This window comes from Ictalurus punctatus, chromosome 3 (assembly GCF_001660625.3).
Source record: "Ictalurus punctatus breed USDA103 chromosome 3, Coco_2.0, whole genome shotgun sequence".
NCBI lineage: Eukaryota > Metazoa > Chordata > Actinopteri > Siluriformes > Ictaluridae > Ictalurus > Ictalurus punctatus.
This window is the reverse complement of record NC_030418.2, coordinates 15,552,731-15,571,804: the sequence shown is the minus strand read 5'-3', so window position 1 is coordinate 15,571,804 and position 19,074 is coordinate 15,552,731. Positions and strand designations below refer to the sequence as shown.

The 19,074-nt window shown below is 39.4% G+C and overlaps 2 protein-coding genes and 1 long non-coding RNA gene across 3 annotated transcripts; 1 reads left to right on the top strand and 2 right to left on the bottom strand.

Moving 5' to 3' along the window:
* Positions 1-30: 30 nt before the first annotated feature.
* On the bottom strand, positions 31-5,312 carry pank2 (pantothenate kinase 2). The gene is made up of 7 exons (XM_017463864.3): positions 4,929-5,312; positions 4,097-4,449; positions 3,228-3,481; positions 2,875-3,051; positions 2,555-2,678; positions 2,184-2,309; positions 31-2,082 (listed from the first exon to the last, which is right to left on the bottom strand). The coding sequence occupies exons 1-7, from the start codon at positions 5,143-5,145 to the stop codon at positions 2,032-2,034; spliced, it is 1,302 nt and encodes a 433-aa protein (XP_017319353.1). The 5' UTR covers positions 5,146-5,312; the 3' UTR covers positions 31-2,031.
* An 817-nt stretch (positions 5,313-6,129) lies between these two features.
* Positions 6,130-14,582, bottom strand: mavs (mitochondrial antiviral signaling protein). The gene is made up of 6 exons (XM_017463862.3): positions 14,463-14,582; positions 12,254-12,344; positions 12,039-12,168; positions 11,713-11,893; positions 10,589-11,505; positions 6,130-9,005 (listed from the first exon to the last, which is right to left on the bottom strand). Exons 3-6 carry the CDS (start codon positions 12,159-12,161, stop codon positions 8,115-8,117), a joined length of 2,112 nt encoding a protein of 703 aa, XP_017319351.1. The 5' UTR covers positions 12,162-12,168; positions 12,254-12,344; positions 14,463-14,582; the 3' UTR covers positions 6,130-8,114.
* LOC128632720 (uncharacterized) lies at positions 14,204-17,622 on the top strand. The gene is made up of 4 exons (XR_008396283.1): positions 14,204-14,633; positions 14,719-16,013; positions 16,449-16,692; positions 17,116-17,622. It is a non-coding gene; the product is annotated as an uncharacterized LOC128632720 (long non-coding RNA).
* The last annotated feature ends 1,452 nt before the right edge of the window (positions 17,623-19,074 follow it).

The following is a 19,074-nucleotide window of genomic DNA, read 5'->3' as shown; positions in this document are numbered from 1 at the left end:
TACTGAGTAAATACTACGGAGTGAAGAACATAATTTAAATATTTTTTATTATAAAACAAAAAGTACAAAGCTGGGTCTCAATACATTCCTTGTAAGCCACATTTCACCTGTCATTTGAAGCAGCTTCGTCACATGATTGTCTTTTATTTAGGCACTTCTCATGTCATACAGCACACTAGGCTGTAACTGCTTAATATGTATTCATTATTTAAAACTTAAATGTACCAAAAAGCTTAGGGAAGAAAGTTACAATTTTACTGTGAGGTAAAAGCAGAACTGTTGGACCACAATCCCTGTAACTTCCATGTCTTTGGTTAGTCCCTAGTATAGCTGAAGGTCCAGACTTCCATAGAGCTATTATGAAATTCATACAGACACTAAAAGAAATGCATGAAAATATGCTCGCCAGGAGGCAAGGTACATCTATCTACATTTGCGGGCAAGGTAATTGAAAGCTGATGGCCCATGTTTTCCCCATAACATTTTTACTGTCTGCAGGCCCAACACTGCAGACGTTTCTTTTGTAAAATAACATTAATATACAATACAATTCGGACAATTCAAATGGTCATTCTGCGTATGCCATATTAAAAAATTTACAGCAACAATAAATGAAGACCACAATGAAAAAACGATCAAAGTCACAAAACTGTATTTTTGGAGTTGTGCATCCACGGCTGTTGATTGAGCATTGAAGAATGATCTCATGAATGTACTTGGCTGATAGAAAGATCAGGGTCACAGAATTTTCAATTTAAAATAAAGCCATGCTATGGAAAAATGATCAGAGTCCATAGCCTACTGTGAGGAAATGTTCACAGTCCAGTCACATGACTGAAATCAGCCAATAGGCTTTGAGTAATGGCGGACACCCAGCTGAGTGAATTTCACCGTTAACTTACTGTCAAATTTCTTCAACATATCTCATTAGTAATTGCTCTCAGCAAACTTCAGTACTAGATCAAACAACAAGGATGAGTATCCTCAACAGACTGATAAACCAAAGAAGAGACAGATACATGGAAGTAAGGCAGAAAAAGAACTCCCTGTAAATGACAGAATTGTGGATAATATTCAAGTTAAGATTGGTGTATAATGTATATTCTGTGAATTTTCAGTATTTAAGTGATGTTCATGATGCTCAGTTGAATAAATTAGTATAAGTTCATCACTGTATTACTGTGAATACACGAAAGAAAGATCAGAGTCTACGCAAGCATTTTTTCATGCTTCAATTAACACAACGTAAACAATAATGGCTGATAACTTTTGGTGTCTTCATAAAGACTATGAATGGGTCTAGTGAACATATCAAGATTTTCTCTGTTCTCAACTATTATGACATAAGAAGGTTTTGAACTTCTAAATTCAAATTCTGGAATTGAAGCACAATGTGACTCTGATCGTTTTATCATTGGTGCATTCAAATGTGTCTTTAACTCTCTAACTATATATTTAACAACTCTTGAAATGTATGTACATCATTGTTTAAAAAAAAAAGTGAATGATTTCAAGATAATAAACGTTTTAATAATGAATGTCTTCTGAACCGATAAAAACGATGCCTCACTTATGATCCTTAATTCAAAAGGAAAGTACTGACTGGCCTGACTTGTGAAATATGGAAAGTGCATTTCTCCTATTCACATTTAATTGAAGTGCCTTATATATCATGGCTTATGCCTTTAGCACTATACCAAAATAATGCAATAGTGTAACTGGCAGTAAAAACTGTCCTTGGCTAAAAGATTACCATGGAGATCTTCTTAGCAAGAGTTCATGACCAAGAAGACAATGGGGACAGTTGGCTGTACAGATCCAAAAGAATTGGCCAAAAGCTAAAAGGTTTACCTGAGTCAATACCTAGGCACCAGAACTATAGTACAGCTAAGGGATGACATTATACACAACTACTAATGTCCATTAATAATACATGTATCATTACTTTTTCTCATGGGATAACAGCCAGACATTGAAGGCATCTGTGGTGAACCTCCAGAGTTACTGAGAATTTTGAGGAGACAGCAGTGATCAAGAGGAGTTCATCAGTTCCAACAGCGCTCCAACAGCACCAAAGTAGCCCTTTGGAAATAACGCACATAAAGAAAGGTCACTCATCCTTAGAAGCAATTTCTTCTTTTAGTGTTTCTTTATGTTTTGTCCCACAACACACCCACACACACCTCATGTCTGAGGAACAGAGCTTTGAGTTGTCCTTTACTCCAGTAGTCCATAGCATATGCCAGTAACTTCATGGATAATGTGTTCACCCGCAAGAAGTTCCCAACAAACACCACTCTCTCGATGCTCTAAATAAGACACGTTTATCAAACACATCCTCTGAACAGACTTCCTCACAATCCCACAATGAAAGAACATGGACAACAACATGTGCTGCATGGACCCTGGCCACTCATAGCCCTGTACAATGCTGCTTGATCCAGATTCCACAAGGCAGCACCGTAAAGAGGCTGAGAGACAAGGGCAAAGACAAACTGGACTAAAGACACAAAGCAGAAAAACATATTAGCATGTGGCAGTGTGTAGGTCATACCTCATTTAGTGCACACATGCGTGTGATTGAACCAATGTTGTTTGTGATGGTGACAAGTGTGGCTCTAGCCAAATCCTCTTTTGAGACGGAATCTCGCTTTTCTTTGCAAATCATGCTCCCAAAACTAAAAATATACACATAAAATTATACACCTACAACAACCATTCATATATTGCATATTTACCATTTATAGAACATCATGACTCGAACACAAGTGAAATGCCATATTTCATCATGAGTTATTTCAGTTTATACAACTACCAAACTTCTAATTTGGAGTTATGGCTTTGTGCTTGGGACGAGCTGTAGTTCGTACACACCTAGAAGCAACAGCCCATCCTGGCAAGCCAAATCTCTCATAGTCACCCCCGTAAATGTCTCTGACCAGTTTATCCACACGAGTGCTTTCTCCCATCGAAGCCATTTCCAGCGCCTCTTCAAAGGTAGAGCAGCCAGTGAGCAAGCAACACAGCCCGAGGAAAGTACCACCACCCAAACTATGAAAAGAGACAAATAAATTAGCAAACTGATTCTACTCCAGTGTCTCCCAGGTACCTTACAAACTCATTCTACTTATCACATCGACTGACTTTATGATACGTACTAATTAAATAACAATGATGTCTTATTAGATATTTAATGAACTGTGCTTCTTTTTTAAGCCCTGACTGACCTGGTACCAGTTACTCGTTTGTAGTTGTCTTTGGAGTAGACGGCCAGTATGCTGACACCGGATCCGATGTTGACCAGGAGCAGAGGGTAAGGGTTCTCCAGATTGTAGGCTTTCTGTTCGCAGTGCTCCGGGTCTGTGGGGTTCTCATAGTAGTAACACTCAGGGGGACCATTTGAGACCACCGAGTCGATGTAAAGGACACCCTTAATCAGACAGTCTAACTCGTCCAGCTTCAGAAGCTGCAGGTCTGCCGTCTTAGAAAGAAGAACCATTTAATGAAAAATACTACACTGTCACACAAATCTCAACACTACAATCTAAGTGTGTAGGCATTTGAGTTGAAGCATACCTATGAAGGTTTTGAAACATGCCTAATTTTGTTTTAGAGGTCTTATACAATAGATTTACATGTATCCAAGGTCAAAAACACTTTCATATGCTCATAATTTAAATTGCAGCATTACCTTTTTTCCCCCCAGTGTCAAAAACGACTCGTTAAATGATCCGTTCTAAAAGATCCATTCTAAACGCCTTATTTCAGAGAGCGTACTCTGCTCTGATTGGTCAGATGTCCCAGTCTGTTGTGATTGGTCAACCATGGTCAGCGAGCAGCCAACAGAGACCAGAAGCGGGGCTTTTTGTCCCAAACCAACTTAGGTTTATGCAGGAAGTAAGTCTGGAATTACTAACGACTCATTTAAGCTGTTCAGAATCTGTTCCTTCTTTTGGGAGTCAATAACTCAGTTTGTTGTGCACTTTGATTTTTAAAAACTTTTTACATTCACAAACAAGATATAACAAACTACATGAAAGGTAATGTTTGAAAAACCATAATCATTGCACTTTAAATGAATCAGGCAGGTACACACCGTGCGGAAATCAGCCTCAAACTTGTACGCACCACCACCAGTGGCACAGAGAGTGGTATGCAGGCTGGAGAAATGCTTGTCTCGGCCCATCTGCAGAAAAGCTGGGAGCTCTTGTGTGGGAAAGCGGATGAAGTGTAGGCTGCCCCTGCGCCCCCACAGAGTCAGGTCAGTCAGCTCCAGGTGCACGTCTCGGATGCCCGTTTTACCATAGGCTGTGTGTGAAGTGAGGTAATGGCGGATACTTTTCAGACTTTCCACCTCCTCCTGCTCTTCTTCTGCGGTGATGTCTTTGGGCTCAAAGTAAACCAGCTTGACCAAAGTACCACCTATATCCATGCCAAACCATGGGAAAGCTGTGAGACCAATAACAAACAAAATATTACACAACTACGTATGGTAGACAAAACTGAAGAAAAGAAAAAAAAAACACTTCCAGTGTTTAACCTATGCGCCCTATAGGTTTAAGGATAATACAATGAAGCAAAAATATTTTGATAGTGATATACAATTCGACGAAAATTACTTTCCAGTGTAGATTATTTACAATAACACACCTGTATTCATTTAGTGCTCGTTATAAACTACCTGTAACTAACTCGTTATCAGCAGTATTTCACCGTTAAACATTAGCGTACATTGTGGGCGTGACGCTATTACACTCCGGAAAACGCTATTTCATGTATACATATTTTTAAAAAGGTTTTCACAAAATAATTTATTGTTTTCTCAAGCTGTCGCCATTTTATAATAAGCCGGTTCCTTCAGCTTTGTGTTTATTGTGGGAATTAACATCGCTTAAGCTGTGTAGCTAGCTAACGTTAGCGCCACATACGCGGCCTGTTTTTCTTCAGCGAGTCGATCCTCTGTCTCCCCGAGCTCGAGTTCGACACCAGCCGCTCTGGGTGGGCGCCTCCCCCGGCAGGACTGCGCTCCAGTTCCGCTGTACCGACGAAGCCACAAGGCGCTTCGGCCCTAGAGCGGAGAAGCTGTGTCTCCATCGTGTCCTCATCTTTGAGCTCACTGTCACAGTGGTAACCATTCAGCTCCATGACAGAGGTGCGCCCACCTTTTCTTTTTCTTGGAAAGCTTTTAAAGTTACAACCAGAGCGTTAAAATCGGACACATCCTCCCGTAACTAATCTAAACATTATTATTCGCGAATTCTCCAGCCGAATTCTCATCTCTGTGTTTAGAACACAAGCATTAGCCATGTGATTGGTCACAAGAAGGGTGCGTCATGCCAAATGAAACTGCGACGGACCAATCATCTCCAGAGAGATCCAGAATTGAGGTTAAGAAAGAAAGGGGATCTTCTTTATTTGATCCAACAGTAATCACGGTCTTAATTGGCGGGCTGCATCGATGTAAAAACTGATAGCTTTAATAATTAAGATTAAAACAAACAACAACACCGGTAGGACTTGATTCTTGAGTCATAACCTACTAACCAGCGTTCACTCAAAGTCTACACTCAAAAATCAGTTTATGGGTGCGTTTTTGAAAAGGTAGTAAGATTTGGCAGCTTAATTTAATTGACTGGCATCAGACTGTAACATCTACCTCAATAGTAAACAAAAAGTACTGGTGACCAGTTAGCAGGACTGTCATATGGGGGAATGGTGGAACTGATTACTCTGGGACCTCTTGATAAAATGGGTCTGAATACCCCCCCCCCCCCCCCCCCCCTTTTTTTTTTTTTTTTTTTTTTTTTTTTTTTTTTTTAAACACCTAAGAAGGTGGTTCAGGGGCTAACAGTTAAAGTTAAACATTCCAGTTCAACCTCAGGCAAGAGCGTAGACCTTGTCAACCTCCTCTTTTACTCATTCTACAGTCTGGATTCAGTGAAATAATCAACAAATTGCTTCTGTGCTCAAAGCTGCTACAGTGTGCTAGCTGGTAACTCAAGATATCAAGTTCACAGTTTCCTCTTGTGCACTGCGGAAAGTATACTCAAGTACAGGGTGCATATAATGTAGCCTAACAAAACAATCTGTTGTATTGTGTTCTTGTTGATCGAGCAGTCACAGTCAATGTTTTCCGCAGGTACCATTTTATTTAATTCCCATTAATTCCCACAAACATGTTTATTTATATCTGAATTTAGAGCAAAACAAACAAACAAACAAAAAACACATAAAGAACATAAACTAAGTTGCTACTTTATAGCTACACCTATCAAATTGTTACTTTATTGGTATACCTGCTTTGTAACTACAATTACTGGCTGTTTATTCATGCCCATGCAGCATATGCACTTTGTAGGTATAAAATTACTGACTGTAGCCCGTCTGTTGCTAGGCAGTTTGTCAGTTAACCTCTAACCCATCCATTAATAAAAACAGACCATTACAGAACCACCAATGAGCAGATATTATTTGTGTGGTGCAACATTAAATGTGAGAAACACAGTGTACACTTACTGGCTTCTAGAAAGTCCTACTATGTCTACAGCTAGAGATTAGGTCTTTTTTCCATTCACTGTGTTGATTGTCCTCTTGCCCTTCATCAGTTCGGATTCTGAACACAGGGCTGCTACTGGCTAGATCTTTGTGTTAGTGGTCTATTCTTAATCCCTCAGGTGTTTAATAATTCCAGTAATGTCTCAAACCCTAAAATTACATGCTGAATTTGCCCCATCACCCACTTAATGTCTGCTCAGTGGTGCTCTGTCCATTCCTGGACAGGTCAGAGGGTAGCTGACAGTGCATATGAACAGTGCATATGAACAGCTTTTAATTTTATTCCTAAAAAGTAGCCACAAAATTCAAGGTGTACATAAATAAAATGAAAACTCAGTGTATACAATCTCAATTTCATTAATAGAGTGCAACCAGGAAAGGCTTATATATCCTAGTGAATTTGCAAACTAAGGTGATACTTATCAGCATCACATTACATAGAGAGACAGGCATTAATTTTACATGGTTGGCAAATGCATGTGCAATGGTCTAGATGCTATAAATATATCATATGTACCTCTACACAGTGTTTTTTGGTGAAAACTTTAAAATACCGAACAAGGCTGCAAATTTATAATGACCTTTTGTAATTGAGCATGAGTCTACACATAAACTATATTAAGGTGAATTAGGATATGGAATCATACTTGATGTTGATTTGAAATAGCATAGCTGATATAGCTGTACAAATTTGGCCACCCTGTATATGATGTGGCAATATAAGTTAAATAACTCAACTTTCGTTATTCACTTGTATAACCATAGGGCTTTGAAAAAAAGCCCTGCATTCACAGTCAAATTTAGTTAAGATTGTACTCAGTTTTTAAGCTTTAGTGCACAGAGCAAATCCCCACATTAAAATATAGTTATACTACAAGAAAATTTATGCTTTTTGTATAAGGATCAGTTTGGAGGTGATAATGTCTGATTATTTCCCAAAATAACCTTCAGAGGTTTTCAATGGGTCCCCTGTAAGGACAGTATAGGATTCTACTGGGAAGGTTTGTTAAGTTTATTGAGCTTGTAGCATAAGTAACCTTGCACTAGATGCAATGACAACACATTCAATGATTTCTACTATACACATACTTGTATTCTAGATGATGTCTGTAAGACAGTCAACATTAGAATGCAGTATATTGCAGAAGGAGCCACAGGAAATGAATGTTTTGTGAGGCAGTATACTTAATATTAACACAGACTGGCTGACTGAAATGGCTTGAATTAAATAAAATGTGTAATTGCATAGATCACACAAGTACTAGCTTTAATTGATTACATGATTCACATGCAGCTGAGTTAACTAGCAGTTAGTAAGTTTGAAATCAAAGTGGTAAATAATAGGTTTACTTGTTTAATCACTGATTTAAATCTCCACATGATCATCACAAGCACAGGGCTGGTTAGTTCCTTGGTCAGTGAATCCTGGTCAGTTACAGGACATAATATAGTGTAAATGTAATAAATAAAAAACATGGCCAGAGCAATCCTGCGGTATGCTAAGACAACTTGGTCATGTTTTAAGGCACCAGTGGTGGCACATAGCAGCTCCGATATTATTACTTGAGCCTCCAGGCCACAAAAACAGCAGCCATGCAAACAGCTGCAGCTACAATAAGGTGCGAGTTAGACTGAAATCGCTGAAGCACTCCTTGGGACTCTTCTCTCTGCTCTGAGTGAGGGACATTAATCTGGCCTGAAGCTTTTAATTCTGACTTTTGTACGGTACCCGTGTATGCATAGGTTGTTAAACCTGCAGAAGGACTAGCCTGCTCACTGGCATTATTTTCCTGTATGCACTGTGAGGTGTCCTGGATGTGACAGCTAGGTTGATCTTTAGAAATAGACTGAACAATACTCTTAGTTTCACCATTGTCGTTTAATCTTGCTGTAGTTGGTCTAACCATGCTTGGAGGCTGACCACTGAGATTTTGGACTGATCGCCCTTCAGAAACCTTAACAATGTGCACTCTTGTCTGCAAACTTTGACAGATGGACTCATAGTGGTCCTCCACTGGCTGATTGGGACAGGGAACTTCTTGAAAGCCATTTTCCAGTGGCCTAGGAGCAGAGTTTTGAACAGGGACTACAGGATCAGAAACATGCTGTGACAGAACAGCTGTGGTAGAAGAGCTGAACATCAGATCATCAGTAGTGACTGACACAGACTCATCAACAGGTTCTTCAGCCCTGTAGGTGTTTGGCATGGCTTGAGGTTGGAATGGTGAGCGTTCCATGGTCATATGGCTGATCTGCAGACGGTCAGAACTGACTGAGAAGGGTTCCTCTCCTCTTAGGACATCAGGCTTGCTAAAATTCTCTTCATTTTCTGCTGCTAAGTTGGACAAGCCACCAGCAACGGCATCTGTAGATGCTGAAGGTGTGGCCTGTGCTGTTCTCTGGGATGTTTCCTGAGTCTGGCAGTTTGGCGACACTGCAGTGTGTACAACCTGCAGGGAAAATGAAAAATGTGTTAATATGCAATACACCATAGAATGCAGGACATAAACACCTTAGGTACAAGCCACAGGTTTCTACATGTATACAGGGGGGAAATAAGTATTGGACACGTCAACATTTTTTTTCAGTAAATATATTTCCAATTAAGTTATTCACATGAAATTTTCACCAGACATCAGTATTAACTCAAGAAATCCGGAAATATAAAGAATTCACAACATTAAAGTCAATAAATAAAGTTATGTGTAATAAAGTGGAATGACACAGAAAAAAAGTATTGAACACTGTATATTTGGAAATCCTACATCACACATGAAGGCACTAGAAGGTAACTACTTGGCCCTGAGTGACAGTTCAAATGTAGTAGCAAGGGAAACATGACAGGAAGAAGCTTGGGTGGAACATTTTATACTATGGGTTTAATGGGTCTACAGTGCATTGCACATGGTAAAAATTTTTTTACTTCTGCTCTAATAAATAGGAACTTCACTCAGTAGTAAATAGCTTCTAGAAAAGTCCTTGTACAGGATTAGTGTAAATAAATTTTCTATAGACCAACTGTAGCATGTGGCTACAAGAAATTATTTGTTGTTGGCATTAGTCTAAACTACACCCTATGCCATAATAAAAAATAAATAATACACAGGGATGTAACGATACACTCTGGTCATAATTCGATTCATGATATCAGTTTAATTAGATTCTCACAATATTTTGAGCAAAATATCAATGAAGCAAAATTATGACTGAAAAGATTCAATTGTTATTTCTGAATCCAAAACAATGTGCATTTAAAAAATTGTAGAGAGGTTTAATATTGTAAACAAAAATGTATCATAAGTTCACCATATCTTAAAAATATCCATCCATTTTCTGTACCGCTTATCCTACACAGGGAAGTGGTGGAACCTGGAGCCTATCCCAGAGGACTCAGGGTCAACCTATCACATGGCATAATCACACATGCATTCACACACCCATTCACACTCTACAAACAATTTGGACATGCCAATCAGCCTACAACTCATGTCTTTGTACTGGGGGAGGAAACCGGAGAATCCGGAGGAAACCCCTGAAGCACAGGGAGAGCATGCAAACTAGTGCATACACAGGGTGGCGGCGGGAATTGAACCTCCAACCCTGGAGGTGCGAGGCAAACGTGTTAACCACTGAGCCTATCTTAAAAAGAAATAAATACATTCATAAATTCTCTCATACATTTTGTTCGGTATGAGTTCCATAGCAGAAACAACGCACCAAAGTCTGTAATTTGGTGTTATAATGTGGTCATGTAACCATACTGACTATTAGACTTCACAAGTGCAGATCTCGCAGGCTCTTCACGAAAGAACATGGTCAGGTGACCAGCTGATCTCTATGGGTTGTGCAGATTGGGACCCTTAGTGTTTTTACAGTGCAACTGCATTACATGCATTTAATAGAATGCTGATTTCCACAATGTGAATCACATATTTTCATTCTGCACATTGTCACATTTTTGCATTGTGATGCATTGGGTCACGATGCATCGTTACACCCCTAACAATACATCAAGACCTCTTCTATATATTACCTGAGTGATTGTTGGGTTGTTCTGTGAGTCCTGTCCTAAGACAGTCCCATGAGGACTTGTGTCTTGGATGGGGTGTTTCACATAACTGGAGCTCTCTACGACTGCCACTGGAACATTGCTCTTTTGAGGTGAAGTTGAAAGGGTACATGCAGTAATTGAAGATGGTCCAGAAAGGGCAGTATTAGTGAGGCCACCTGAGATATCCAGTGTGGGTGTTTTTCTAGCGTCGACTGGGACTTCACGTTGCCCAACAGAGGGGGTTACCTCAGGAGCAGAGACTGGAGAAGGGGGAATTGCATGTGGCACTAACACTAACAGTGGGGGTTCTGCGGGGTGGGCTGGTTTACGATGAGGCTGTACTGAATTCTCTAGGGCTGAAACTAAGGCAGGGGCTTCAGTCATGGCTGGAGAAGCAATGTTAGAACAGGACTCTGGGGAAGAATTTATAGGGGCAGAAGTACCTGGGACTTCACTTTGCCCAATAGAGGCGGTCAACGTAGGAGCAGAGACTGGAGAAGGGGGCCTTGCATCTGAAGCCAAGACCGACAATGGGGGTTCAGCAGGTTGGGCTGATTCAGGAGGAGCACGTACTAGGGCATCTGGGGCTGAAACTAAAGCAGGGGCTTCAGTCGAGGCTGGAGCAGCTATGGTGGAATAGGGCTCTGGGCGAGAATTTATAAGTGGAGTAGCTGGCTGAGCTGAGGCTTCCACTGAAGTTGTGAGCAAGGGTGGGGTGGAGCGCGGGACACTGTGGATTGTCGCTGTGGTCACTGTTGCTGAAGCTTCTGCTGGAGCTAGGGCTGGACTGGGTACAGCCGCAGCTGGGGCAGGCGCAGGAGCAGGAGGTGCTGCAGGACTGACGGATGCAACAGCAGGAAGGACAGGAGCCGAAGCAGCAGCAGCGGCTCTTCTCTGGGCTGAAGACAGAAAACAGAGAAATTAATAACACAAGTTTATAGAAGAAATGATGGAACATGTTATCTACATAAAACACAATGAAAACAATTGTAGCAAATAAAAAATTTAATAAATCTTTTTGTTGGTTATCTTCAAATCTTCAGTTTTGTTGGTTAGAAGAGGGTTGAATATCCTTTGTTGTGCATTAATTATAAAAATTAACTTACTGTGGATTCCCCTTATTTTGTCATATTCTTCACTGATCTTATTAGCCAGAGCCGACTGTTCGCATGTCCGAAGTGCTGAGATAAACTGATCAGGCCAGTTCTCTCGTCTCTGTAGGTTATCAAGCAGTACCATCATAGCATTGTAGTTTCCGTGGGTTTCTCTTTTAGCTTCTATCTCCTCCTGCATCACCAATCAGGATAATTGTAAAAATAATAATAATAATAATAATTTTATTATAAAATCTTTAAACAACAATTTAGAACATAAAGTTTGAAAGCGATTTTTGTTCAATGTGTATGTATAATATGTGTTATGCATATATTACCCGATCAGAAAGTGTGAGGCAGGGCAAGTAAGCTATGATTTCTCTCACTCTGACTTTTGTGGCCAAATCACCCATCATTTTCCTGATAACCTCTTTATACAGTCGGTCACCTGCATATGCCATCTTCACACTGTCAGAAAAGGAGGAAATGTGTACTTGGTGAGCTAATGCTGATGGAAATTATTAAGTCTACACATTTCCAGTAAATGTAGTACCTGCTTCAGTTTGTCAGATTTTTTAAGGTGAAAGTAAATGCCTTTTACTTGAACTCTCCTCGAACCTAGGTCCAAAAATCAAAACACAGCACTGGAAAGAAAAGCAGAATGTTCATGTGAGAAATTTTCCATAAATATCCAGCTCTTGCTCTACAACAATACTATAATAATCTAACTAGATTGGTTTGCTGGTATGATGCACTGTAGTCAATACTGTTCACACACAGGAAATGTGCTAGAAAGTGAAAGTGAAAATGGAGATGCTACATATGTAAGTCTTTGGGAAAACCAAGATTTTCTGGTCAGATTTCTTATGAAAGTAACATGAAATGTAACCGCTAAGCAGTATTCATAAAAACCACTTAATGTGCAAGTAAATAAAAAAAAAATGTTTCCAAAGAAGGAAACTTTCTTCAATGAGGGAACGTCTCAACATAACTATCTAGGTCACCAGGAATCCCCAGAAAAATCCCCATGCTTCAAGGTGTCTTTAAAAATGTATGAACTCTTTGGAAGGAACTGTAAATAAGTGACTTAATACATGTTTCACTTTACTCAACTTAGGATATGACACAGTTATATCTTACAGTCCATAGATATTACCCTCTCGGTTTAAGCTGCCCTACTTTTGATACTTAGACCATATTTGATTAACCCCTACAAACACTGCACCTACACAATGTAGCAACTGTGCACCACATTTAAAAGTTTGTTTTAAAATTGTATTATTTACACGTTAAGCATTCAGTTAATTGGAGTGCATAGCCAAGGACTGTGGCCAAACAATACTGATCCTGTTACAAACTGTACCAACAAAAATGTAAAAAGGCAGCGAAATATAATGACCTTGAAAGGGAGCAATGATCTTTGGCATTTAAACATGTCTCAGTTTTTCTACACATGATTGGAGCTATAAGGACCTGGACATCATCCAGCAGGTGACCAATTAATGATCTCCAGACTCCAGCAAAGACCTACTGTAAACACTGACAAGTTTTTAAACACTCTTGTGTTATAGATTTATATCAACATACAAAAGCAACCATTGATTACACTGTAATTAATGGGATTAATTGTGGATTATTATACTCTGTCACCATCAACATTTCCAAACACAATTACACATGTATGTTTTCTTCAAGAGTTTGGAGATTCTCACCTATTTATGGGTACATATTTACACAGTTAACCTAGTATAATCTGTTGTAACAGTCTGTCAGATGAAACAGATTCCCCCTCGAGACAGTTCAGGACTGCCTGATGAAGGTCTCCGTGCCGCCCTTCACGCTCCAAACATTCATATTCTGTTTTGACTATCATTCACACTCTCACAAGCATTCTGCATATTACAGTAAGTCTGACGTTAGACACCAAACAGCAATCTCTTTAATAACACTGATTGAATCCCAAAAGATTCTCTTTTCTCTATATAAGTGCACTACATCGAATATGACAACGTTTTCCTGAACATATATAAGGCATTGTATTTCCAAAAGATTGTCATCTCAAATTCAGCCCATGTACATGTACTAACAACAGGAAGTTGCAGTCTATTTTGACATTGTTTACTATGAGTGTAGGCAGTTTGGAATATACAACAAGCCTTGTCCACTACCCTACACCTCTCTTATTAGCTGGCTTCAAATGCAGACCATCCACACACACGTTCATTAATGTATTACGGAGAAACATGACAGAGAGGCATGTTGTTCAGACTTGGAGGAAACGTCAAGGGCAAATATGGCCAACGACCTGTAAGACGCGCCCTCTAAACACCTAGGTCACCACTTATCTTCTTTAGAGTGTACTTTAAAAGCCGAGCGAAGTCGAAAGGACAAAATCAATAGTATGTCGTCGTCGCGTACAGGCTTTATCCTGAGTGTAGTGTGGAGCACAGCTGCATGATTGTATTGCCAAACACCGCGCATGTCACAGATCACAGAGCAGGAAGAACATGGAGGCTGAACATGGAGGCAATCCAAACACGAGCTAAACGTCATGTTATTTGGGCCACGTTTATATAAAAGTCTCCACACGAGACGTCAGGTGTGTTTTGTCTTGCTGTAGATAATTATTCCTGTAAAGCAAATGTCTTCATTCGAGGCAGTGCCCGTGGCTTTAGAACTGAGACGTACATACACCCTGTTACTATTAATAGGAGGCAAAGAAGGAATGTCGCTAGTGTAAAGGAAGATAAGCTTTAACATACCTTCCAATCGAGACGTGCAGGAACTTCTGTCCAAATCGGACTTGACTTTCAATTCGTGACTTTTCTTGTCTTCCGCAACTGGAAGTTAAAACCCCACCTACAGCGCTACCGCGTTCTCATTGGAGCTCACTGATACACGCTCACTGGACACTTTATTAGGAACAGTACTGGGTAGGCCAAAATACTATGGCCTTGAGACTATTGCCATCATCTTTAAGTCATTAATTTGTAAAATAACTTGTTTATATCAACACAGGTACCTCATAATGGAGCTCACAAAAGAGATAAGGCACAACAGTTAAGTATACTGGAGCAGCATGACTTCTGTTTTTTCAATAAAAAAAAAAAACAACAATAAAAAGAAGTTCACATGCATTTCCTTTTTATTTACCCGATTGACTAAAGTTTAGTTTTTCTGTAGTATTGATGACTGAAGTAGACTCCTTACCTTACAAGAGTTTGTATGCCTCCAGACAGGTGCTGGCTCAAATTTAGCCTATTACCTGAAGACACTTAAACATAGAAGCAAATACTCACATCTGCAAACCCAGTTGGAGATAGAAAAATAAGACACCAGCCGTGAGTGAGAAGAAGCAAGGTTCCAGATTTATTGGTTCTGTTCCACCACACGAGACCCACACCGATGAGAATTCTCAGAAGTGATCTGACACCTGGAGCTCAAGCTCCAGTATTTATACTGTATTTACACAGTAAATAACCAATATATTTGGGAAAGACTATGATATCAATACCAATAGGGTTAAAAAGAGCTCATCTACATTACCATGATGTTTAAAAAAAGGCTTATCAAATTTACCATGATGTTTTGAAAGAGGACTTTCTGACTACCATTAGGATTGAAAGTGGGAGAGAGAGAAAACAATTTAGAGAGACCTTGGTCTCACTATTGTTGGCTCGAATTTAGCCTATTACCCAAAAACATTTAAAATTCAACTTAGAAGCCAATACTCACATCTACCTCTGAGATAGAAAAAATACACCAGCCGTGAGTGAGAAGAAGCAAGGGTCCAGCTTTATTGTTCCATTCCACCACACGAGATCCACACCGATGAGAATTCTCAGAAGTGATCCCAATACCCTGAGCTTAAGCTCCAGTATTTATACTGTATTTACACACTAGATAACCCATAGGTTTCCAGAAAAGGCCTATTTCACTTACCCATAGAATTGAAACCAGGGGTTTTAATTTACACATAAAATCAGAACCCAGGCATTTCCAAAAACCCAGGAAACAAAAACCCAGAGTTTCTAGTTACCTAGGTTGTCAAAAACCAGGATTCTCATTTACCTAGGGGGTCAAAAACCAGGACTTTCATTTACCTAGGTAGTCAGAAACCAGGATTCTCAATTCCCTAGGTAAAAAAAATGACGTAGACAAGACGACTAAACAACCGGGAGGGACCTTGGTCTTATCGTTATCTCGAGGGGGGGCAGTTTGACCCAGCCACCCTTATAACTGGCTCTCTTCATGGTTCTCTAAAAATTAAGGCTTTCCTTGCGAGACGAGAATCTTCACCATCTGAATCATGAGTAAGTTATATTTTCCTTTTTTTCCTGTATTTCTCGTTTATAATTTATTTTCATATTTGCACTATATTTCTTATCTTATATATATTTATACTACTTGAAAAGCGGTTTACTGTACTTCCAACTTCTTAATATCATTACAGTTTTACTGTCCTGCATATCCTACTATTCTGTTTTTTATAGAGTTTCTCTATTACTATAAGATATTATTAAAGTTATTCATGTGTGTGTATGAGAAAGAGAGAGTGTGTGCGTATGTTGTGTCTACTTGCCCGCCCTTGACTGTACGAGCGTGTGTGTGTGTGTGTGTGTGTGTGTGTTTTAGCACTCCTCAGCTCATACACTTCTTTCGACTATTTCGACTAATAACCCATAAAGATCTTTAAAGTGTTTTACCAATTTATCCACTTCTGACTAAAACCGCTTCTGTATGTCTAGGTGCCGGTGCCCGTCGTCAGTCCCTTCTCTCTCCGTTACTGGACCTGGATCTGGATCTGGACCTCCCTTATGTTTATTTTATGACATTTTTTATCCACAACACTATTATCTCGCGGTTAGGGCAACTTGACTCAGCTACCCTTATAATTGGCTCTTCATGGTTCTCTCTTAAAATTAAGGCCCTCGTCTACACCACGCCTGACCCTTCCTTGGGAGACAAGAATCTTCACCATCTGAATTATGAGTAAGTTTCATTTACATTTTTCTGTATTTCTGGTTTATAATTTACTTTCATATTTGCTCTATATCTCTATTTTATATATGGTTATACTGCTTGCAAGTGGTTTACTGTACTCCCTACTTCATAATATCATTATATTATCCTTCTAATATCCTACATATCCTACTACTCCTTATATTATCCTTATAATATCTTAATACTCCTTTTTATTATTCTTATAAAGTTATAATGTTATGTGTGTGCGTTGGGGCCTTTGGGTGTGTGTGTGTGAGAGAGAGGGAGAGACAGAGAGAGTGTGTGTGTGTTAGCTATGTGTGTGCGTTTCCTTAACTCTCTTTCTCTGTGACTAATAAACCATAGTGTGTTAATCTTAAAATGTGAATCCAATTCATCAATATCCGCCTAATACCGCTTCTGTGTGTCTAGGTGCCCGTCATTTTTCCTTCTTTCCTTTATTGGAGGGGCTGGATTTGGATCTGAACACTCTATCAGATTGCGCGTCTCACAGCTGACATCGCTGTGTTACTTGACGTTCTTCACACTCCCTCTGGAAATGGAAATGCGGGGTTCCCCCCACCTCTCAGATACAGAATCCGCCCCGTGAATGTGTGTATTGACGCCTCTACACAGACAGACCCTCTGCCTGACCTTCCCTCCAGCTTTCAGTCTGAGGATGATATCGCCTTCTCTGATCTGGGCTCTGACCATTCTTCCCTCTTCTCACCGGTCAGTCCGCCGTACTCTCAGTATTCTCCTTATTTCACCCTTGCTGTCCCATGTTGTTATCCCATGTCCCCAGGACGCACCCCCTTTTATCACCCGTTTTCTCCCTACCGCTCCCCTCAGGATTATACCCCCACCAGTCCTGTGAATTTTCAATAAAATTACATGGTGTTCATACTTATTTTGTGAACCTCAATAAACTTACATGTTAATCATACTTAGTCTCCCTCGTGTTTATTTCATGCCATTTTTATCCACACCACAGGTATATCATGATTGAAACTAAAGCAGGGGCTTCAGTCAATCATGATCTGTTTAGCGTAGATGAGCAAAACCTGTTTGCCTCATTTCAGGTACCCCATAATGGAGACAGAAAAAGAAGTAAGAAAAGACACAAGTGTATAGCACAGTGGAGTGGCAAGTCTTTTGTTAAAAAAAGGATAAATGTAAAGTTCATTGCCTTTAGATTTCATATTTATTAACCAGAGTAACAAACCTTTAGTTTTGCTTCTGGTTTTGCCTTAGTGGTGACTCAGGTAGCGTCTTGAACTTGTCCAGGAAATTGTGTGCCTCTAGACAGGTACATTGTGATTGATGGAGTGACAGATGTAAGAAAAGACAAAAGAGGTAAGATGTAAGAAAAGAGGGGGAAAGTGTTTAAAATAGGATTGTTCTGTTGAATATTTTGTTTCAGCGTAATTTGAATGAAGCATCAAAGAAATGTTGTTGTTTTTATTTGTCTTTGCTGAGCAATGAAAGTTTGGAGCAAATGCTAAAAATGATTTTAGCTAATATTTATTTACTTATTTGTGTTTACTTATTTCCCAGAGTTGTAAACATGTTACGGCTTTATTTATTTAGTTATTTACTTTAGTTATTGTTTGCTAGCTGAAAGGGACTGCATGTTTTTTGTTTTTCTTGTTGCTGATTTAGTTTTCTTTAATACAGGAGCTAAACCTATTGGTTAAAATCTGTGATTTAAGCTATGTAGTGATTGTAAATAAATTATTGTCACATTGCAGTGTGCTAAATATTACGGTGTAGGATAACACCAAAACCTGAATACTGTTTGTTTCCATTTTGGTTTCACTTTTGTTTAAATGTTTGCTCAGTGAGTCAGGTACAAATATAATTACAAATGAATATCAGCACATGTCTAATGATTTTAAAGATGTAATATACAGGCATAAATAAAGTGTGTAAATGCAAAATGCATAAATATGAATTCACATATTTTAGAATATAGACAATTCACTGGTACCCTTTCCCTGCAGAAAGACACATTTAAAAAAATATATAGATTAAGAGTTTAAAATTCTGACTTATTGGCCTGGAAACTCAAACACAATACTGATGATCTGTTTGAGCAACATGATGATGTCCATCTGAATGAATAGGTCAGTCAGATATCCACTAGGGAAGAGGTGTCCAAAGTCCAGCCCCAGGGCCAAATGTGGCTCATGGAAAGATGATAACTGGTCCACAGCTTCTCCCTTACAACGTATGATGCATGGCCCACTGCTCAACACTTTGCAAGTTTTCCTTTCACCTGATTGTGGCAGCAGATTGTGTTAACAACCTTAAAATACAAGAGCCAAATTAATTTACAGAATGATATTTAGTCATGGCTACAGACAAAAATCATAAAGTTAACCGTGAGAA

Coding starts and splice junctions, on each gene's coding strand:
- pank2 (XM_017463864.3), bottom strand. CDS start 5,145: ATGGAGCTGAATGGTTACCACTGTGACAGTGAGCTCAAAGATGAGGAC. Junction 3,482..4,096: donor TTGAGGCTGATTTCCGCACG/GTGTGTACCTGC, acceptor CTTCTTTCTAAG/ACGGCAGACCTGCAGCTTCT. Junction 3,052..3,227: donor AAACGAGTAACTGGTACCAG/GTCAGTCAGGGC, acceptor CTCTTTTCATAG/TTTGGGTGGTGGTACTTTCC.
- mavs (XM_017463862.3), bottom strand. CDS start 12,161: ATGGCATATGCAGGTGACCGACTGTATAAAGAGGTTATCAGGAAAATG. Junction 11,506..11,712: donor CAAAATAAGGGGAATCCACA/GTAAGTTAATTT, acceptor TTCTGTCTTCAG/CCCAGAGAAGAGCCGCTGCT. Junction 9,006..10,588: donor ACAACCCAACAATCACTCAG/GTAATATATAGA, acceptor TTTTCCCTGCAG/GTTGTACACACTGCAGTGTC.